This window comes from Astatotilapia calliptera, chromosome 17, assembly GCF_964374335.1.
Source record: "Astatotilapia calliptera chromosome 17, fAstCal68.1, whole genome shotgun sequence".
Lineage (NCBI taxonomy): Eukaryota > Metazoa > Chordata > Actinopteri > Cichliformes > Cichlidae > Astatotilapia > Astatotilapia calliptera.
The window spans coordinates 23,757,027-23,774,582 of record NC_137438.1 but is presented as its reverse complement, the minus strand read 5'-3'; the positions used below and the strand labels follow the sequence as shown (position 1 = coordinate 23,774,582).

The 17,556-nt window shown below is 40.5% G+C and overlaps 1 protein-coding gene across 1 annotated transcript in view; it reads right to left on the bottom strand.

Annotated features, from left to right (window-relative positions):
• nrip2 (nuclear receptor interacting protein 2) overlaps positions 1–15,510 on the bottom strand; it is a 48,393-nt gene extending 32,883 nt beyond the window's left edge. The window contains exon 1 of the mRNA XM_026147097.2: positions 14,721–15,510. Within this exon, the coding sequence (XP_026002882.1) occupies positions 14,721–14,876 (156 nt within the window). The 5' untranslated portion in view covers positions 14,877–15,510. The remainder of the gene's footprint in view (positions 1–14,720) is intronic.
• Between the last annotated feature and the right edge of the window lie 2,046 nt (positions 15,511–17,556).

The window sequence follows — 17,556 nt, the reverse complement described above, 5'->3', positions numbered from 1 at the left end:
GTGAGTCCTCTTTTTCCATCTTCTCCTGTTGTCCAGTCTCGTTTTCTTTCGGAAGCTCAAATTTGTGCATTTCATTTGCAGCAGTGGAATTTTGTTCTTTGTACTGCTGTGGGATTTTAAGTGAGGAAGCTTTGGCCCCTTTCAGCTCTGGCTCCAGAGACTCTAGCTTCAAATCATGAAGGGCCTTGTTGGGGCAGAGCTGGGATTTCAGGTCACTGATTTCCAGGTTGAGTGTCTCCTGCTCCTGCCTATGTTTAACGGCCTGCTCTTCAAGCTGATTTTGAGCTGCTAGGAGCTGTTTCTGGAGCATCTCAATTTGCTCTTGCTGAATCCTACATTTGAGCTCAAATTCAGCCTCCTTAGAGGACTTCAGTCCTACAGAGTCAGTGTGTGAAGCCTCTGTGGTTGGAGTGGCAGACTCCACACACTGCTCTGTGGTAGGGTGGCTGATTTGGTCCTGCAGGGTAGCAATCACCTCATCCAATATGACCATAGCTTCATTGTCACTTGCGAGAGTGTCTGTCTCACTGATGTCATAGGGCTTATTACTAGAAGCCTCTTCCAGCTGCTCTATGAGGCCTTTGATCGTTTCCTCGTGATTTTGCTCGTTCTCGTGAATTTCTTCACGAAGTTTGTTCACCTGAAACTGGTGATAAGAGGCCCTCTTGTTTGCACCTACCATTTTACAGTAAAGGTCGTTCTGATGGTATTGGGAGGCTTCCAGTTGGTGTCTGAGAGCAGCAATCTCGTGCCAGGGATTAAACGGGGGTCTAAATGTGGGAATGGGTTGATATTCCCAAGTCCCTCCATTAGGCACAGGGTTTTGTCTGCTGGGGTTCTTCCCATTTCTCTCTCTCTCCATGTCCTCCTTTGCATTTGAAATGGGGAGCATTTCTTCATTTTTTGGGTTTGCTCCATCAGCCGTGCTGTTTTGAGCTTCAAGAAGAGCCCGGGCATATGCCCGAGTAATTGCTCTTCTTGGTTCTTCAGCCACTCTTTTCTGTTTTTGCATTTTTTGTTTCTTTGGTTTCACAACCGTTTCCTTTGGTGGTTGTGCCACAGGAGACTTTTTAGTATTTGGTTGTGCGGCTTTATCAACCTCAGGTTTTGGTGTGATGACCATTTCTATTTTTGCTTCTGCCATTGTAGATGCGTCAGCGTGTGCGTCTGCGTTTCTCTGCGTCCGCCTTGTCTTTGTTTTAACAACCAGGTTGCTTTGTGTTTCTGCCATCCGAGATCCACTAAAGTTGGTTGAACGTCTCCCCTATTTATAGGGTTTTCCAGTAGAATGTGCACTGTGACATCACAGGCTGTTCCTGTGATGCGCTGTTCCTTTGAAGTGCCATGATTGGAACAATTCAAAATAAAATGCCCACAAACCTAATGTAAAGGAAAGGCTTTTATTTTGTAGCACATACTGAATTAACACTATAAAAGCTACTCTACAGGAATTGCAGTAAAAAATAAAACAAAAGCAAAATATGTTTTTTAAATGGTTGTTAAAAAAACTAACCAAAGTAGAAGACAACTGTTTAGTGGAAAGTATTCGACATTCTAGAGATTCTCAGGCATAATAATTTCTTTCATAATTTAAACAAGGACAGGTAGAAAACGTTCATATTTAGTGAAAGATATTTATTAACATTATCCAATGAGAGTTACTGAATGTCTGTAGGCAGTGAGATCTTGGTGGTTGATGAGGCGACAGAATGTCATCTATGTTTGGTTTTAAATTCAGTTTCAATGCTGAATCTAAGAAACAACAGACTGCAGAGGGAGACTTTAATAGAGGTTTACTAACTCTTACTACCATATACATTGTGGAAAAATCTGTCTTTATTTAGCATAATATATTTGTTATAAGCACTAAATATGTTTTATGATTAACTGATGAACACTAACGTACCAAGCTGAAACTTCTGCTCACCAGTCAGCAGCTTATATTCACAAAAAACAGATAAATCTGCGATCCATGCAACTCTAACCAGCAGAGGTGGGACCAAGTCATTGTTTTGCAAGTCTCAAGTAAGTCTCAAGTCTTTATCCTCAAGTCTCAAGTCAAGTCTCAAGTAATGTCAAGCAAGTCAGAGTCGAGTCTCAAGTCACTGGTGTAAAAGTCCAAGTAAAGTCACAAGTCTGAAATTTTGAATTTCAAGTCCTTTCGAGTCTTTAAAAAAAAAACGAAAAAAGAATGTTGCAGTTATGCTAAATGTAAATATTAGACCATGTAATTTTTAAATCTGTGTTTTTCTCAACACATGACAAAATAGTGAACTTAGAAAATATACACAAATTGTGAAATTGCACCTCTTTAAAATGCAGCTCAATTAAACCTAGCTCCAAGAATAATTTTCACCGACAGTTCTGAGATAAGCTGCATGTTATTCTTGGATGCGCTTGTAGGACCAGCTTTAAAATCGCATGACAAAAATATCATACATATTTAAAAAAACTGCATCACCAACGTAGCCTGGACAACATTTGCTAGTTAGATGAAGTCAGCTATCTCATCGTAGCATATTTATATGCATATTTATAATCATACGGTTCTTGGAGTGAGTGCACACACTCATGAAGTTTAGTAACTTCCGGTCACTGCAACATGCCCAGGTACAGTTTACCGACGGATGGGTGCAGGACCTTGAAATGCACCGTGTAGAACGAAAGACCATCGTACGTATCATAAGTTTACCAGTCTCACAAATCGTCGTCATAAATACACATTCCTTAACCGTTTATTAATAGGACCTTTGAGCTCAACGGTAATTAATTAGTAGTGGAAATAATTTCTGGTACGCGTTACAGAAATGTAGCAGTGACAATAATACTGTATGCTGTAATCATACTGGGCAATTAGTGATACAAAACAACTGTTTTATCCTGTGAATAAAAGTATATGTTTTTGTCAATGTACCATAATAACAGAAGCGAAACACAATATTGTGTCAGGACAATTCACTATTTATGCACAATAAATAAAGGAGCATAGCGCGACAATTTCTGTTCAGCGTCAGACTTGCTTGTAACCTATATCACCAATTATGTTATGAAAATGACGTATTAACTACTAAAAAACACTGACCTTCGTGTAAATGCTTGGAGCAGACTAACCTGTGAGCTGGAGTGTTCTGGGACGTTATATTTGGTCTTTGAATGGCTGCGATCCAGGCCATCCGTCGCGTCTTTGTTACTTCGGAAACATGGCTCGAACAATTTCTCTTCAACGACGTAATCCGATAACAACCGATCTCTTTACCTGTCGGCTTCCCGTGGCTGTCATGTGACCGGCTATTGCAGTTAATAATACAACAGCTTCTTGCCATTTTTTGTGTTTCTTTTTATCGCTGTATAACTGATTTCAATTAAAAGCCTGCGTGCGCTAGTACTTCTTGCCACGAGTTCCCAGAATCCTTTGTGGTTCTACCCCAGAATGACATCACATTTTCAATCTCTATATGCATGTTACATTTTATATTTGGGGTGAAATATCAAGTCTTTTCAAGTAAACCGGTTCAAGTCCAATTCAAGTCCCAGGTCATTGGTGTAAAAGTCTAAGTCAAGTCACAAGTCTTACAACATTTTTTCAAGTCAAGTCTAAAGTCATAAAATTAATGACTCGAGTCTGACTCGAGTCCAAGTCATGTGACTCGAGTCCACACCTCTGCTAAAAAGTAATGGACAGAGGGCACTACAGGCAAAAGTAAAGATATTTTTATTTTCAGGATGAACTGTACCTTTAAATAGATGATCGGGGTTTATTGGTTTAAATTGGACACAGTGCTTAGTTTTATTTAAAGTAAAGCTCACTTTTCCACCCTCTATAAGCTCCTTCTGTGCCACCGTTTTACATCCAAGTCCAGTTCTGTAGCTTTTGATCATCCTCAGATGTACCTGGAGACTCCAGATCTCTTGATTAGACAGGCCTACAAACACACACACACACACACTCAGGCTTCTGACTCACTCGTCTGTAAGAGATCAAACCGACAGCTAAGCTGCAGGGTGAGGAATGAGCAAACTGTGCAGCAAAAGTAACACCAATAGGAGATTTCATTTCAAAGCTTAAGTAGTGCAATACTTTAGGAGAAACGTTTTTTCAAAACTGTGAAATTTGTTCAAAATAGCTGATTTTATAATGTGGAAGTCCTTGATATTATGTACACAACAATCAGGTGTTTTGCATTCAATAAGATGCCACAAATTATTTGTGCCACTCCAAAAATTTCTGTCCACTATAAAGGAGAACATCACAGCCTGATACCTGCAGGTCTGACAGCAGCAGGTGTATCACTCCTGTTTTCTACCTGGAGACAGCAGTCGCCTCATTGTTCTGACACACAACACAAATCTATCCACAACACTACACACTAACTACACAAGACAACACATTAACTACACTCCAAACACGCTAAACGTCACAAATCTCTCACATCTCACTCTCTCTCTCTTTTTCTCCTCTCTCTCTCTCTCTCGCCGTCACTCCAAAAACTTCCCCCTCTTCCTAAACAACCAAATGTCATGTCGCCATATCATTTTTTGATTGGTTGACGTGGTGCATTTTTCCACCAACACGAAAGGGCAGTTTTTTGTTTTGTTTTTTTATTTTTTGGTCATAAGCAGAGAGTGCTTGCTAGCGCTGTCCTTAGACAGTAAACGTGAGGAAACTATTGAGGAAAAACAACGTGTATATATTGTTTATCATGACTCTGGTTTTTGCGTGTCCTATCAACACAATTTGAAAACTGATATAGATATCACCTTGTTGCTTTGTAATCTTAAAGTGGTCGTGTGCCCCTTAGCTCCAGGTGTTGTGCCAAAAAGTGATCGTCGGGCAGAAAGTGATTGCCGTCCGCGGGAGCGCGCGCAGCTGCTTAAAGTTGTAGCGCCCAGATTACTTACAGCTACTTCCCTGCAACTGATATAAAACGCGGTAAGCTGAAGACAGCTTCAACCATCTATTTATTGAAGAATAGTAACGCGACCGCACCGCATTTTCTTGTTAGTAACAGTAACGGCGTTGTAACGATTAAAATAGTAATTAGTTAGATTACTCGTTACTGAAAAAAGTAACGCCGTTAGTAACACCGTTACTTGTAACGCCGTTATGCCCATCACTGCTACTGACAGATACAAATATTTAACATTTCACACACTGTGGACAAAGTAATGGTGAGTATATTTATAATAACTGAATGAACTCTGCTGATAAGGACCATTTCACATGTCTGAATGCTCAGGACAAACTTTTACGTACTAAACAGCCACTTTGTTAAGAACACCTGTTCAACTGCTCATTAATACAAATATCTATCACTTAATGACATGGTGGCAAATCAGTGAATTTAAGCATGCAGACATGACCAAGACAACCTGTTGAAGTTCAAACAGGGCATCAGAATGTGGACAAATATGATTTGAACATTTCGTGGTTGTGGTTAAATGCTGGGATTACACGCCACAGCCTTTCTGAGTATCATTACTGGCCATGTCCATCCCTTTATGTCCACGGTGGCATCCTCTGACAGCTGCTTCCAGCAGCATCACACACCATGTCACAAAGCTCAAATCATCTCAAACTGAATTTTGGAACATAACAGTGAGCTCACTGTACTCAAATGAACTCCATAATCACTAGATCACATTCTAATAGAGCTCCATTGAACGGGAGATTCACCTCACGCATGTTTCTTGCACCTTGTTCAACTTCTAACCCTAACCTAAATCTGTGTGTGTGTGATTTTTGGCTTTTGAAAATTGTTCTTCTAAAAAAAACATCCTTCTGTCTAACTCGCATTAAAATATTTACAAATCTTATTTCCCATTGTCCAAACTACACTGGGTGTGGTTTATGCTTATGGGTTACCCCTGATTTTTAGGACTAGACTTAGACCTGGTGCTAATCCCATGATGGTTTAGACCTCACAGAGTCTTCTACATTTGTCATGTCTCTCAGGCTGCAGCAGCTTTGGTGAGCACGTGTTGAGTGTGTACAGTGGAAAGCATCGCGGTTACACAGTGGTTACACAATAACTCGCTCTATGCTGAGCTCAGGTGTTGATGTTTCCAGCCCAACACAAACACTCATCCTCTCCTGTTTACTCTTCTTACATTGTCATATGCCTGCTCAGAGGTTTGTATTGTGTTGCATAAAACGGCCCCACTAAACTGCGCCTCCTCCCTGACTCCACCTCCAGCTGTCTCTTTCCTTCCCCTCCGCCGCTCTTGTGTTCGAGAGGTGGATTTTGCCCTTTTCAAGCTCAATTCTCCCCTGACTCCACAGCCAAACATGGCTGGAGTAATGCTGCTGCTGCTGCTGCTGCTGCTGAAAGTGAAATGACCTCAGGCAAAAGAGCAGCAAAACAAATTCACTCTTACATAACGGGCTCTGCTGTGCTGCTGAATTACTCACTGCACAGGACAGGCCAGCAAGTTCAAATTAACTGGAAGGAGACGATGCTACAGCAAAAAATAAATAAATAAAAGCGAGCTTGTGAACATTTTTTTATTGATTTTAAGTATGAGGATTGTGTAGCATCATATTTTTTCATTATCATAATTAACCATCAAATGGCCAAGTTATGACCTCAAGATTAAATAGCTTGCGCAACAACCTTGAAGTAACTGTTTTCTGTATGTATCAGTCTCTCACATTGTTATGTGGGAGTTTTGGTCCACAGTTCTTTACAGTTTTTTGCATTCATGGGCTCATTGCAACACTTCAATTCTTTCATTTTTCAGCCTTTTTGCATATTGGCTGCTGTGTTTGACATCATTGTCCTGTTGCATGACCTACTTTCAGCCAAGCTTTAGCTGTCTCTAAACATCCTACTCCAGTATACTTTGGTATACAGAGCAGTTTATGGTGCCCAGGTGCTGTGGCTGCAGAACAAGCCCAAATCATCACCCCTCTACCCCCGTGCTACACTCTTTGTATGTTGTGCTTCTGCTGAAATGGAGATGTACATTATGGCCAAATGTCTGATCATCTGTTCAAAGTCTTTTGGTTTTTTCAGATGCATTTTTGCAGACATAACCCATGCTACCATGTTTTTTTCCTTGAAACCTTTCCAAACAATTCATACTACTGTGAATGTGAACTCATGAATTTGAACATTTAACATGCTGAGGCCTGTAAAGTCTGAAATGTAGCACTTGGGTTTTTTTGCAGTTTCTCTGGCCATTGCAATGTTTGACCTTCAAGTGGATTTGTGGGTCAGACCATGAAACTGTGCACTTGTTGGCTAAAGACTTGTGATTGACAAGTCTATAGCCAGCGAGTATGTTTCCTACCAGAATTTTAGATTTCCAAAGATTTAAAATCGAATGACTGAACCCATAAACTCTTCAAGAAAGTGTTTACAGAGGCCAAATCATAACGTTGTTTTCCCACAGAAGTGTAAAGGACCAAAAGTCTGGGATGAAATAATGACACAAACCCGACCCATTTTATAATCCTGCACTCCTAAAGTTCCGATGTAATAAATTTCCTGTTTGTTAAAGTCTCAGCTGTTCTGTTTTTTGCTATATGCACACGCAAACTCACCACTCAGCCTGAAATTTCATGAGGCTAAAACTTCCTCCTCATAGTCAAAAGCTTATTAGAGGTCTACACGGGTTATATCTTTAACCAACGTTGTCCTATTTTTGGAGCTCAGTTTCAGACACAGGGTGAAAGGACATCATGGAGCAAAGTACAGTATAAATATCTGTGTGTTTTAAGACAGAGTTATTCAAACAGACCCCCCAAAAAGAAAAGGATGGATCTGTAAAGGGGCATCTGCCTCCTAAATCTTCCCTTTAAACTTTGTAAACGCAGTTGTGCAGCTGTTTATTTTCACCCTATAGACCACAGCTCACTGTGTTTTATCATGTAGGATTTATGCATCATCTGTCTGGTAATACTCACAAATCACCAGGAAATGCAACAGTTTCTGTCAGATAATGCAGCACAGACTCAGTGCTGATTGTGTTGTGTCCTTAAAATTATGTAGTTTGTCGGTATACTTTCATGATATTTCTGTATCTTAAGTGTTTCTGCAAAAAATACTTTTTAAATTACACCTGTGCATCCAGGATGCTTAGATTTAGCTTGAAACAGAAGCATGGACGATGAAAACCACCCTGCTTATGATGACGGCATTGTAATTTGCTGTTAAGTGTTAGAAAGCTAACAGTTCATCTTAATTGACATTTACATCTACATTAGCTTCCATCACACATCCCGTAAATATGCTGTAATGTGAGATGACCTATTTGGCTGCAGCTTCAAATTCATCCCACAGATATGAGATTGGTATCCACCCACTCGTCTAATGGCCATGCAACACAAAACAACGAGCAGAAATATCCTGAAATTTCATCTCATGAGTAGCTTAAGCATTGCATAATATAGCAGAACCAAGAAAAGCAGGAGGATACGACCAGTGTCGCTCTGTCCAAAATTTTAAAAAAGGACCCCTGAAGGTCAAAAACAAATGTCTAAGAGTCAAAATAGCTTTACAACTCTCAGTGTAGGGAACAGAAGAGGCCACAAGACAATACAGTAGCAAAACGTACTGCATATTTATTGTTATATTTATACGTGAAATGTGAAGATGTTGGAATAAGTTATGAAATAAATAATAGATTGTTAACTGGTTACTATATATACAGTAAGTACATGAAAACTTGACAGTGTATAGTGTATAGACAAGTACAATGTTTCTATAACGATGTACAACAAAATCAAAACAGTGTATGCGGCGCAAAAAGCTAAATAAATAAAAGACAGCTAAGCTGTGGAATCTTGTTTCAATTTTTTCTGGGTAGAACTAATCAAACTTTCAAGTTATTGTTTCAGACATTTGAGTTTGCAGAACTTTTAAGAACTTGGAACTTGAAATTTTGACTCATGGATGGCAAAAAGGTGTTTTTTAGTGACAGAAACAAACATCCTTTTCTTGATGTAGCGCTGTGGGGTTTATGTTAAGAAATAGCTCCCATATGAAATCTCAAACAAAATAACTGTTTTTCAGATTTCAGTAATTTCAATGATTTCTATCAATCTTCTGACCTAAAAATGTTAATAAAAGCATTTCCACACTGTCATAATATTAATTTAAACAACAGGAACATGGTTAGGGCTACAGGTAATGGCTGTTTTCATATTTCTCTGGGAATTGACTTGTTAGTTTACAAAATGTCTGCAAAAGCTGACACCTTCAAATTATACAAAATAAAAAAATAATTGTGAAAATGAGTAGAAACAGGATTTTTTCATAAATGTTCTTGTATTATCAAAACTATTCTCACTTCATGTTTAAGTCTAAATTTCTAAATGAACGGCACTGTGGCCTTTAGAAATTTTTTTTATTTTTTTATTAGAATTTTCCAGAGAAGGAACAACATATATGTTAATGTATTGTTACAATTATCCTTAAATTAGGTTAAAAATACCAGGATAAAAAGTCTGGAAAATAGAAAAGGCAGACAGCTTTGCAGACAAACAAGCAGATCTGACAGCTGAACCCACATGACCTCATCTTTTTGTCCTCAGAAACACATCATGCCTTCCTTTTAATTTATTTATAGTGCGTTCATTCGGAGCCTGAGTGAGTACACGGCCGACTGCGGGGAGGATGTACAGGCACGGTGGAGGACTGCTGGCAATTTCAGCTCCCTCCTCAGTTTTCCTGGAGCTACTCTCACATCAGAAATCACTTAGATGTCATGCTAATTGCAGCGTGGCCCCCCCTGGCCATGTCTGTGCTACAGATTGCATTTCGGATAAGTGTTGAGATGAGCTTGGTTTTGTCTTTAAGGAGAAGATAATTGGTATTGTGATAAGAGTGTTTTCAGGCCCCTGCAGATGTGGAATCGCAGGCTGCAAATGGATAACTTGCTCATTAAATTCTAATAATGTTTTATTGAGTTTTTGTTTTTCTGATTTTATCTTTTATAATGTTCAGATGCATGCTTGTAATGGACTCTTTTCAGCTGCCAAAGAGGCTCTGGAACAATGAGCCTAGAAGCTCAGTGAAGCGCAGCGAGGCTTTGACCTGAATGCTAATGTCAGCATGTTCACAATGACAAAGTTAATATGTCAATGTTTGCTGTGTTCATCATCCTAGTTTACATCACAAATACTTGGTGATGTGGAGGGAAAAAAATCATGCTCTTTAGTTAATATTTAATCTATATGATGAAGACAGCATTTATGAGGAACTCAGGATCTGGCTTTTTATAAGCAGATGAATTACTGTGGCCAAAGTGGGCACATGAATGTGAAAAACAGCTCACACAGCGACGGACCCCAATTTTGCCATTTTTGTTACAAAAACAAAACAGTAACATTTCGAGTGGGTCATCTAATAATCAGAAGGTTGGTGGTTCGAACCATCAGTCCACTATCTTTGATGTGCAGAGTGTGCGTGAATGTTAGGCCAAGTGTTACGCAGAGAAACAAGCACCTGTGTGAATGAGCCGAACCAGAAACCCAGTTAAATCTACACGTGTACGGAAAAGCTTGTCACTGCTATAGTTTCAAAGGAATCATAGCTGATGTTGGATTAAAAATATTGAACTATTGCAGCATGACATTTGTGTTTACATCACTGTGACGGGGCGCGGTTTGCGGTGCTGCTGCAGGTGCGATTGACCCACCTGAGCGGCATCTGCAATCACGCCTCGCTGGCTTAAAAGTTTAGTGAGCAGCGGGAGAGCTGCAGCTCTGTGTGTGTGTGTGTGTGTGTGTGTGTATGTGTGTACGGCAACCGGTAAAATAAAGATGATCAAAATGCCACTGAGTCTGCCGTGTATGTTTACAATCACTATCAGAGAAATATACACTTCTCTTTGTTATATTTGTTACTGCTATGAAGAAGTCATCTTTGATCTGACTATTAAACTTGAGTTCCTCTATGACCGCTCTCTTCACTTCTTTTTGGACTATGTTGACCACCTGGCAACCTCTAGTTGCTAGGGAAAATCTGAATTTCCTGACCATTAAGTGAGTGGTTGCTGGCTGGCTGATACACGGTGCCACACTGAAAACCACCTTGTGATTACTTTGGTCACTAAAAGATTTCCGCAATCATCTGTTGTTTGCATGGGAGACGGCTGCGTTTCTGGTTTGCATCAAACCTTTTCAGGTTTTACTACCTCATGGTGGCTACTAGTTAGCAAGTGTTTGCATGCTCATCTTCACGTCTTCTATGCAGACTACAGGGAACTTTTTAGGAACCAAAGCAATCACAAGGAGGTTTTTGGTGCAGCATGCTCTTTGTGACCAATTTCACCCAGCAAACACTCATTGATTGGTTAGAGAAAACTATTTAATTACTATATCATTTTTTATGCTTTTTCTTAGCAATTGGAAGTTGTTGTGAAGTTGCCAACCAGTCTCTGAACTTGTGTGGCTGAGGCCTAGGCAGCAGTCGTGCAGGATATATGATAAGGACAGGAAGAAGACCTTTTTATACATCTGTAGATAAAAGAGGAGTTTCATTACAGAAGTCTACATAGAAGTGCTTTAAGCTTGCTTTCTATTTTAAATATAGCTGTAGTTGCAAAAATATCTTATGTTCATATAGACATCTGCTGGTGAACACTTGATTAGTTTATGGGCTCAGTCACTCATTTTTTGGATCATAATGAATAATATATTTAGTCCACTTTGTAAATTTTGGTTATTCTAAATTTAAGAAATGAGAATTATCCATTCATTGTCACATCTGCCACTCATTACCACATCTGGAAAAAAAACTTTATCTTGAGGCTTTAAAATGGGACCTTATAGACCACCACAGTATCTACAAACAGAGGTGATGATGCACACAGATTAGTCATCTGAGATCATACTATTAGTCATATGGTACTGACACAGAATAAAATAAGTTGGAAACATGTCCAGCTGTCTTTAAGAGAGTTTTAGACCATCTGGGTGATTATATTTTGTAAAATCTAAAACATCTTGGATGGCTTTTTTCGCTTTTGAAGGCCTGGTTGGAGGGTTAAAGGTGGAATTGGTTCTAGGTTAGAGTTTGGGACTTAAATGTGTGGTTAAGAAGATTGGGAATGCATTGATGTAAATAAATATCCTCAAAAAGCCAAATTAACAAGACTCTGTCTGTATGTGTGCAGCACGCTCTACAAACAGAGTGGAGCAGGCAGCAGCCAGTGTAACAAAGAGCAATGTTTAGCCAAAATATGAGCACCGTTTATGCAAATTAACTCAAACTTAACTATGCACTTACTCTAGTCCTTAGCTAAATATCCGCCAGGTTTGAAGCGAATCGGATCAACAGTTTTTGAGCTAGCTGAAGAAAAGCTAAATGTTAGTTAATAAATAAAATCACAGCATGCGTCCTTCCAGTATTTGTTATTGTAATTCATTGAAATGATGTGTATTTCTCAGACACTGGGTGAAGAAAGAAAGAAGGTCAGTGGAAACACATCTACATCACTGGATTGTAATGAAGCAGCTCAGTGGAGACAGAGGAGAAGGGGGGAGGAATGTTTTTCTAGCAGCAAATGTTGGTATTAAAATCTGGCAGACGTAAATGCATCGCAGCGTGATATCCGCAGATCACAGAGCGCTGCCAGAGCTGCTTTCCTGTGCCAGCGTGACTGTGCTCAGGTTCTCAGAGAGCTCTGGGGAATCTGCGAAGCTGCCACCATCAAACCAGAACTGTGTCAGAGGAGAGCTTGAGTAATAAATTGCTGAGATTATTACAGGGAGTTCCTCCAGAGTGTACATAACAACTTCAGTTTAGTGAGGTTTCTGGGGGAAGAGGAAGTGAGCAGGTCAGACTTGCCCCACTTTACTTGCAAGGCTGTCTTTCATCCTGTATGTCAACCCTTAAAGTGTGTGTCTGTTTCCAAGTGTGCACTAACTTCAGTCTCTATTTGAGAGGCCTGCTCGGTGAACTGTAAACTCCTTTGACAAGACGTTCCCCTCTCTGTATGCAGAGTGCACGACTGTGAATGTTTTATGAATCTTTATTTTAGAGGTTACACTTAATGGCCATGCAGTAACAAGAGGATTTGCAGCTTTTCTTCATTTTATATTGTTATAAAGTGGTTTTGGAGGCTGGTCTGATATTATAGAAAAGGATGTAATTTTGGACTCAGGGATTGAAATTTAACTTTTTTCACAGTTAATCCAAATAATTAATCAACAGTGGAGAGAATAATGGCTGTCAAAGTGGCAGAGAAGTGATTAGCTCCATCGGGTCTTAAGAAACACTGCTGCATACGTTAAAAATGTTAAATGCAGGCTTTAGTGTTTGCAGAGCGAGCAAAACGTGACCAAGGTGGCATACAAAGCCTGTAAATAAAAGATGGACATTACGACCATGCCAAGACCGACTGGCCATGGACTCCAAATTGCAAAGCCTCAGTGAAGTATTGTTTTGAGTATTGTGTTTCACAGCCAGAAGATACTATATTTGGAAAAGAGTGTGGAGTGCTAGCATGGGTGCAGTCGTCAGAATACTAAAATTACATTCACCAAAACTCAACCCCAAGTTTCTTAGACAGGTTATACCTCACTGCAAGCTATTATATTATTTAGATAATTCAATTAGGGATCCTCCGGAAGGCACAAACATGTGCATGTTTGATTCAGGATGACTGGATGAATCCATCCTGTATCTACAATGGTAAATTATATCTGATGTTTTCTGGCTGTTACTTTTTTGTCATTTAATTCTGATAAGTTAGAGTCCAGTTACAGTGCAGTTAAGGTGGTACCTAAAAATTAAAGCAGCAAAATTATCTTTGTTTTTTCCAGTAAAACCTCTTACTGTCATTTCATTTGGCTGTGAAATCACTGCGGTCAGAGAGCCTCACTGTCTTACATGGTGAGTGTAGCTGTACGTTCTACTTGACAGCAAACTCGATATCCATCCATCGTCTTCCATTGTGAGGCAGGAGGCTAAGCAGCCACACTTTCCACTTCCTGGAAAGATCCTGAGGTGTTCCCAGGACCGACGAGACATATAATCTCTCCGGCGCATTCTGATTCTACCCTGGGGTTTTCTTCCCAGTTGTGCATGCCCAGAAAACCTCCAAAGGGAGGAATCCTTCCTCTAACCAGATGCACCAATCACCTCAACTGGCTACTTAACATAAAGGAGCGGGGACCTTATTCCGAGTTCCTCACTGTACCCCTAAGACTAAACAGAGCTGGGGGAGTCTCTCACCCCCAACCATGATGGAGCGTTCCACCGTTTCCCATCACGGAACCAGACCAGGGGGGTAGTTTAAGCCAATTTTTTGCTTGCTGTCCAATTTTTTTGTGCAAAGCAAGGAATAGCCTGGCAACCTTCAAACGATTTCTTTATTTCACCAGCTCTATCTACAACATCCTTAAACTTCCACTGACTCTTTCAGCTCTTAGGTGTCTCAGCACACCCTTCTACACCATATAGTGTTGTTGGTACAGCCATCGTAGGCCTGTAGGTTTGTTTCCAGCCAATGAAATGCCATCAAATTACACAACAATCATTGACCATAATCGACAAGGGAAACTGTATTCAAGTCGAACACAGAACACAAATAACATAATCACATTACATCACAAAATCCCAACTGTTGCAGCTCAGTCAAAGTGTGGGTTAGGTCATCAGCAGGTTATGGCAAATTAATCTGCTCACTGCAGACCTTTGACAGCTGCCAAGCACCTGCATGCACATCACCACCTCTCCAATTGAGTTTAGACACTCATGCAGCTCACTCACCAAGTCTTTAGATGTGCCCAGTCTCTTCAGACCATCCAGGGGCAGGAGGTCAGCAGAGTCCTTGTGTGTGAACTGGGTGGCCTGCTTCAGACGCCTCTGCTGGTGCAGGATGGCTTTATCCCGGATTGCTATCTCTCCTTTTTTCGCCTCGCTCATTGTCTCAGGCTATTAAAAGCAGTTCTTTCTGATGCTGTGCACGGGAGCACGGAGACTGTAACCTCACAGCGGCAGCAGAAGAGGAGAAACCCCTCCAAAGAACATAAAGCTCTTGTCCTCTTTAAGGTCCTCAGCAGCAAAATAAACCTCTAAACGTTGCTTCTGTTGCTCTCTCTGAAATGCTGCTGTATAGTCCTGAGCATGTATTTCTCCCAGGAGCTATTGTCCTGCTCCTCTCATGTGCATCTTTCCTCACAGCGTCAAGATCTGCTGAGTCTCTCACAGAGGCTGCGAGGCTGTGTGGAAGGTGTGACAGAGTCTGTGTAAGTGTTTCCTCCCCTCCCCTCAGAGCTGTCTGTCCTTGTATCGCTCTCTCTCTCTCACATATACATCTCTGCCTTCGGTAGTGCTTCTCTCTCTCTCTCCTCTCAGCCTTCCTCTTTCCCTCACCCCCAAACACTGAGCATATTTTCCCAGCTGACTCTTTGTACATCAGACCTCACTGCTCCCCTGCTAATCTGTAACCACATTCTTAACCATCACAGTAAGCATTTCTCTGCCTCGTCTAGTCTTTTAAACTGGCACAGCCACCCACACGCACAGTCTGTCACTCCTGTGTGTTGCTTCTGAGCCCGACACAGTTTGCAGCATCAGTCCCCCGCTGTGTAGGTGCAAGAGCTCGCTGTGGTCCGACCCCAAACAGGGGATCAATCTGCACCACCAATGGCAACAATTGATTTCCTTCCCGTCTGAATTAAAGAATCCATTTTCTCCTTTCCATCCATCCACACCACCAAAAGCTATAAATATGCCGTTCATCATGACCTCTACGCGATGACACATTTTTATACAGCAGTGGTGATTTGGCCTGGAGGTGTGGAGGGTTTCCTTGAAGTGTAGTATGGCTGCTCATTTATCAGTCACAGCGTTTAATGAGTGTATCCTTGCAGAGGGTGCGTGTTAATATATATATATATATATATATATACATATATAGACTGCTTTTTTAAAGTGTATAATTTTCATCTGGCAGAGGGAGTCCTTGTGAAGGTGAAGTGGAAAATACTGCCGAGGGATTTGATGTTTGTGTGCTGCCACCTGCTGGTTGAGTTTTTCTGCCTAACGTGCATCTTTTCTATCAGTAAAGAAAGGTTTTGAAACCCCTAAATCATAAAACACGTAAGCCCTTCCACGTTATCTCTGGGTCAATTACAATGGCAATGCAAGACAAGCGCTGAGGCACAACCAGCCATTATTGAAAAGAATCTGTTTTTTTTTCCTTTGTACTGTACATGTCCTGTGTTACAGTTGGACAACTTAGCGAAGAACCAATATTAATTTTGTATCTTAAGGCACAGCAGATGAACAGTAACTGAAAGTCATGTCCTTAAGCAAAATGAAAAAATAGATCAAAGACCTGACAATGAAATTAGAGTTGCATCTGACCCTTCAAGTGATTATCTACTGTTCACTGAAGCATCATCAGAAATGGCCTCGGTGGAAGGGTGGCTGCCGAGAGAAATGTCTGAGGTATAATTGGTTCAAATCATCATCAGTATGTACAGATGAGGTTAGGAGAGAGGTAACAATGAGTTTTTAGAGCCATCTGTAAAACATTAAGGCTCTGTCATGGTTTGGAGATGCATTTCAGCTGGTGGTGTTGGGGATCTTGTCAAGATTGATGGAATTACACAGAAAAGTACCAACAGTGTTTGCACCACCAAATAAAACCATCGGGAAAGGTTTTGAGTGGCGCTGGCTTCATTTTTCAGCATGACAATGATCTAAAGCACGCTGTCAATACATTTAAAGCATACCTGGAAAGAGAAACACACATTGGAGCACTATCAGTCTTATACTAGCCTCCCCAGAGCGCGGACCTCAACGTTATAAAGCAGTGTGGGATTACCTAAAGGCAGCCGACATAGGAAGAGTTTTGAATGTCTTTCAAGAAGCCAGGAGATTTATACTGAAAGGCTATTGAAATAATTTAAAAGTTGCCAAGAAAGTTCAGGCTGTGCTGAAGAATATAGCAAATATTAACTTTCTAGTTTGTTAGAATTGTAGAAACACTGTTGAATTAATTGAAAAAGCCAAAATAGGTGACTTGTGATAGTAGACATACTAGTAAAGGTGAGCTAAAAATGATCTTTCTGTTGATTTGAGGTTTAATATTTCACAAATGGGTAAACAAATTAATATAAGATGGAAATAATATCACAGAAACCCTTAATTCATGGACCATGAATGAAGCCTCAAATTAGGAGCAAATGCACTTGCAGGCCAGGCATTTGTGCCAACTTTTCCTGGGAAGGAATGGAGCAGGGTGACCCTCAGAGGCAGGACTTTCTCCGGGGTCATGTTCCCGGAAAGTGGAAAAGATATTTTGGTAGGATGTCACATCATAGATTATCAGAGTTAAAAACAGTCAGTCCTTTCTGCTGGTTGAAAATAAGCTACTTTTGGCTGTTCCCTAGTCACAATGGGTCACCACAGCGGGTAGCTCAGCATGTCTGAATTTTATAGCCAGATGAAGGATTTATGTCTCTGGCTGAAAGGGAACCAGTGTAATGAAACCAGTGAATGTGCAAACCACACTCTCCGTTATTTGTTTGTGTGTGTGTGTGTGTGTGTGTGTGTGTGTGTGTGTCTGATTAGTAGGATAGCATTTAGCAAAGAG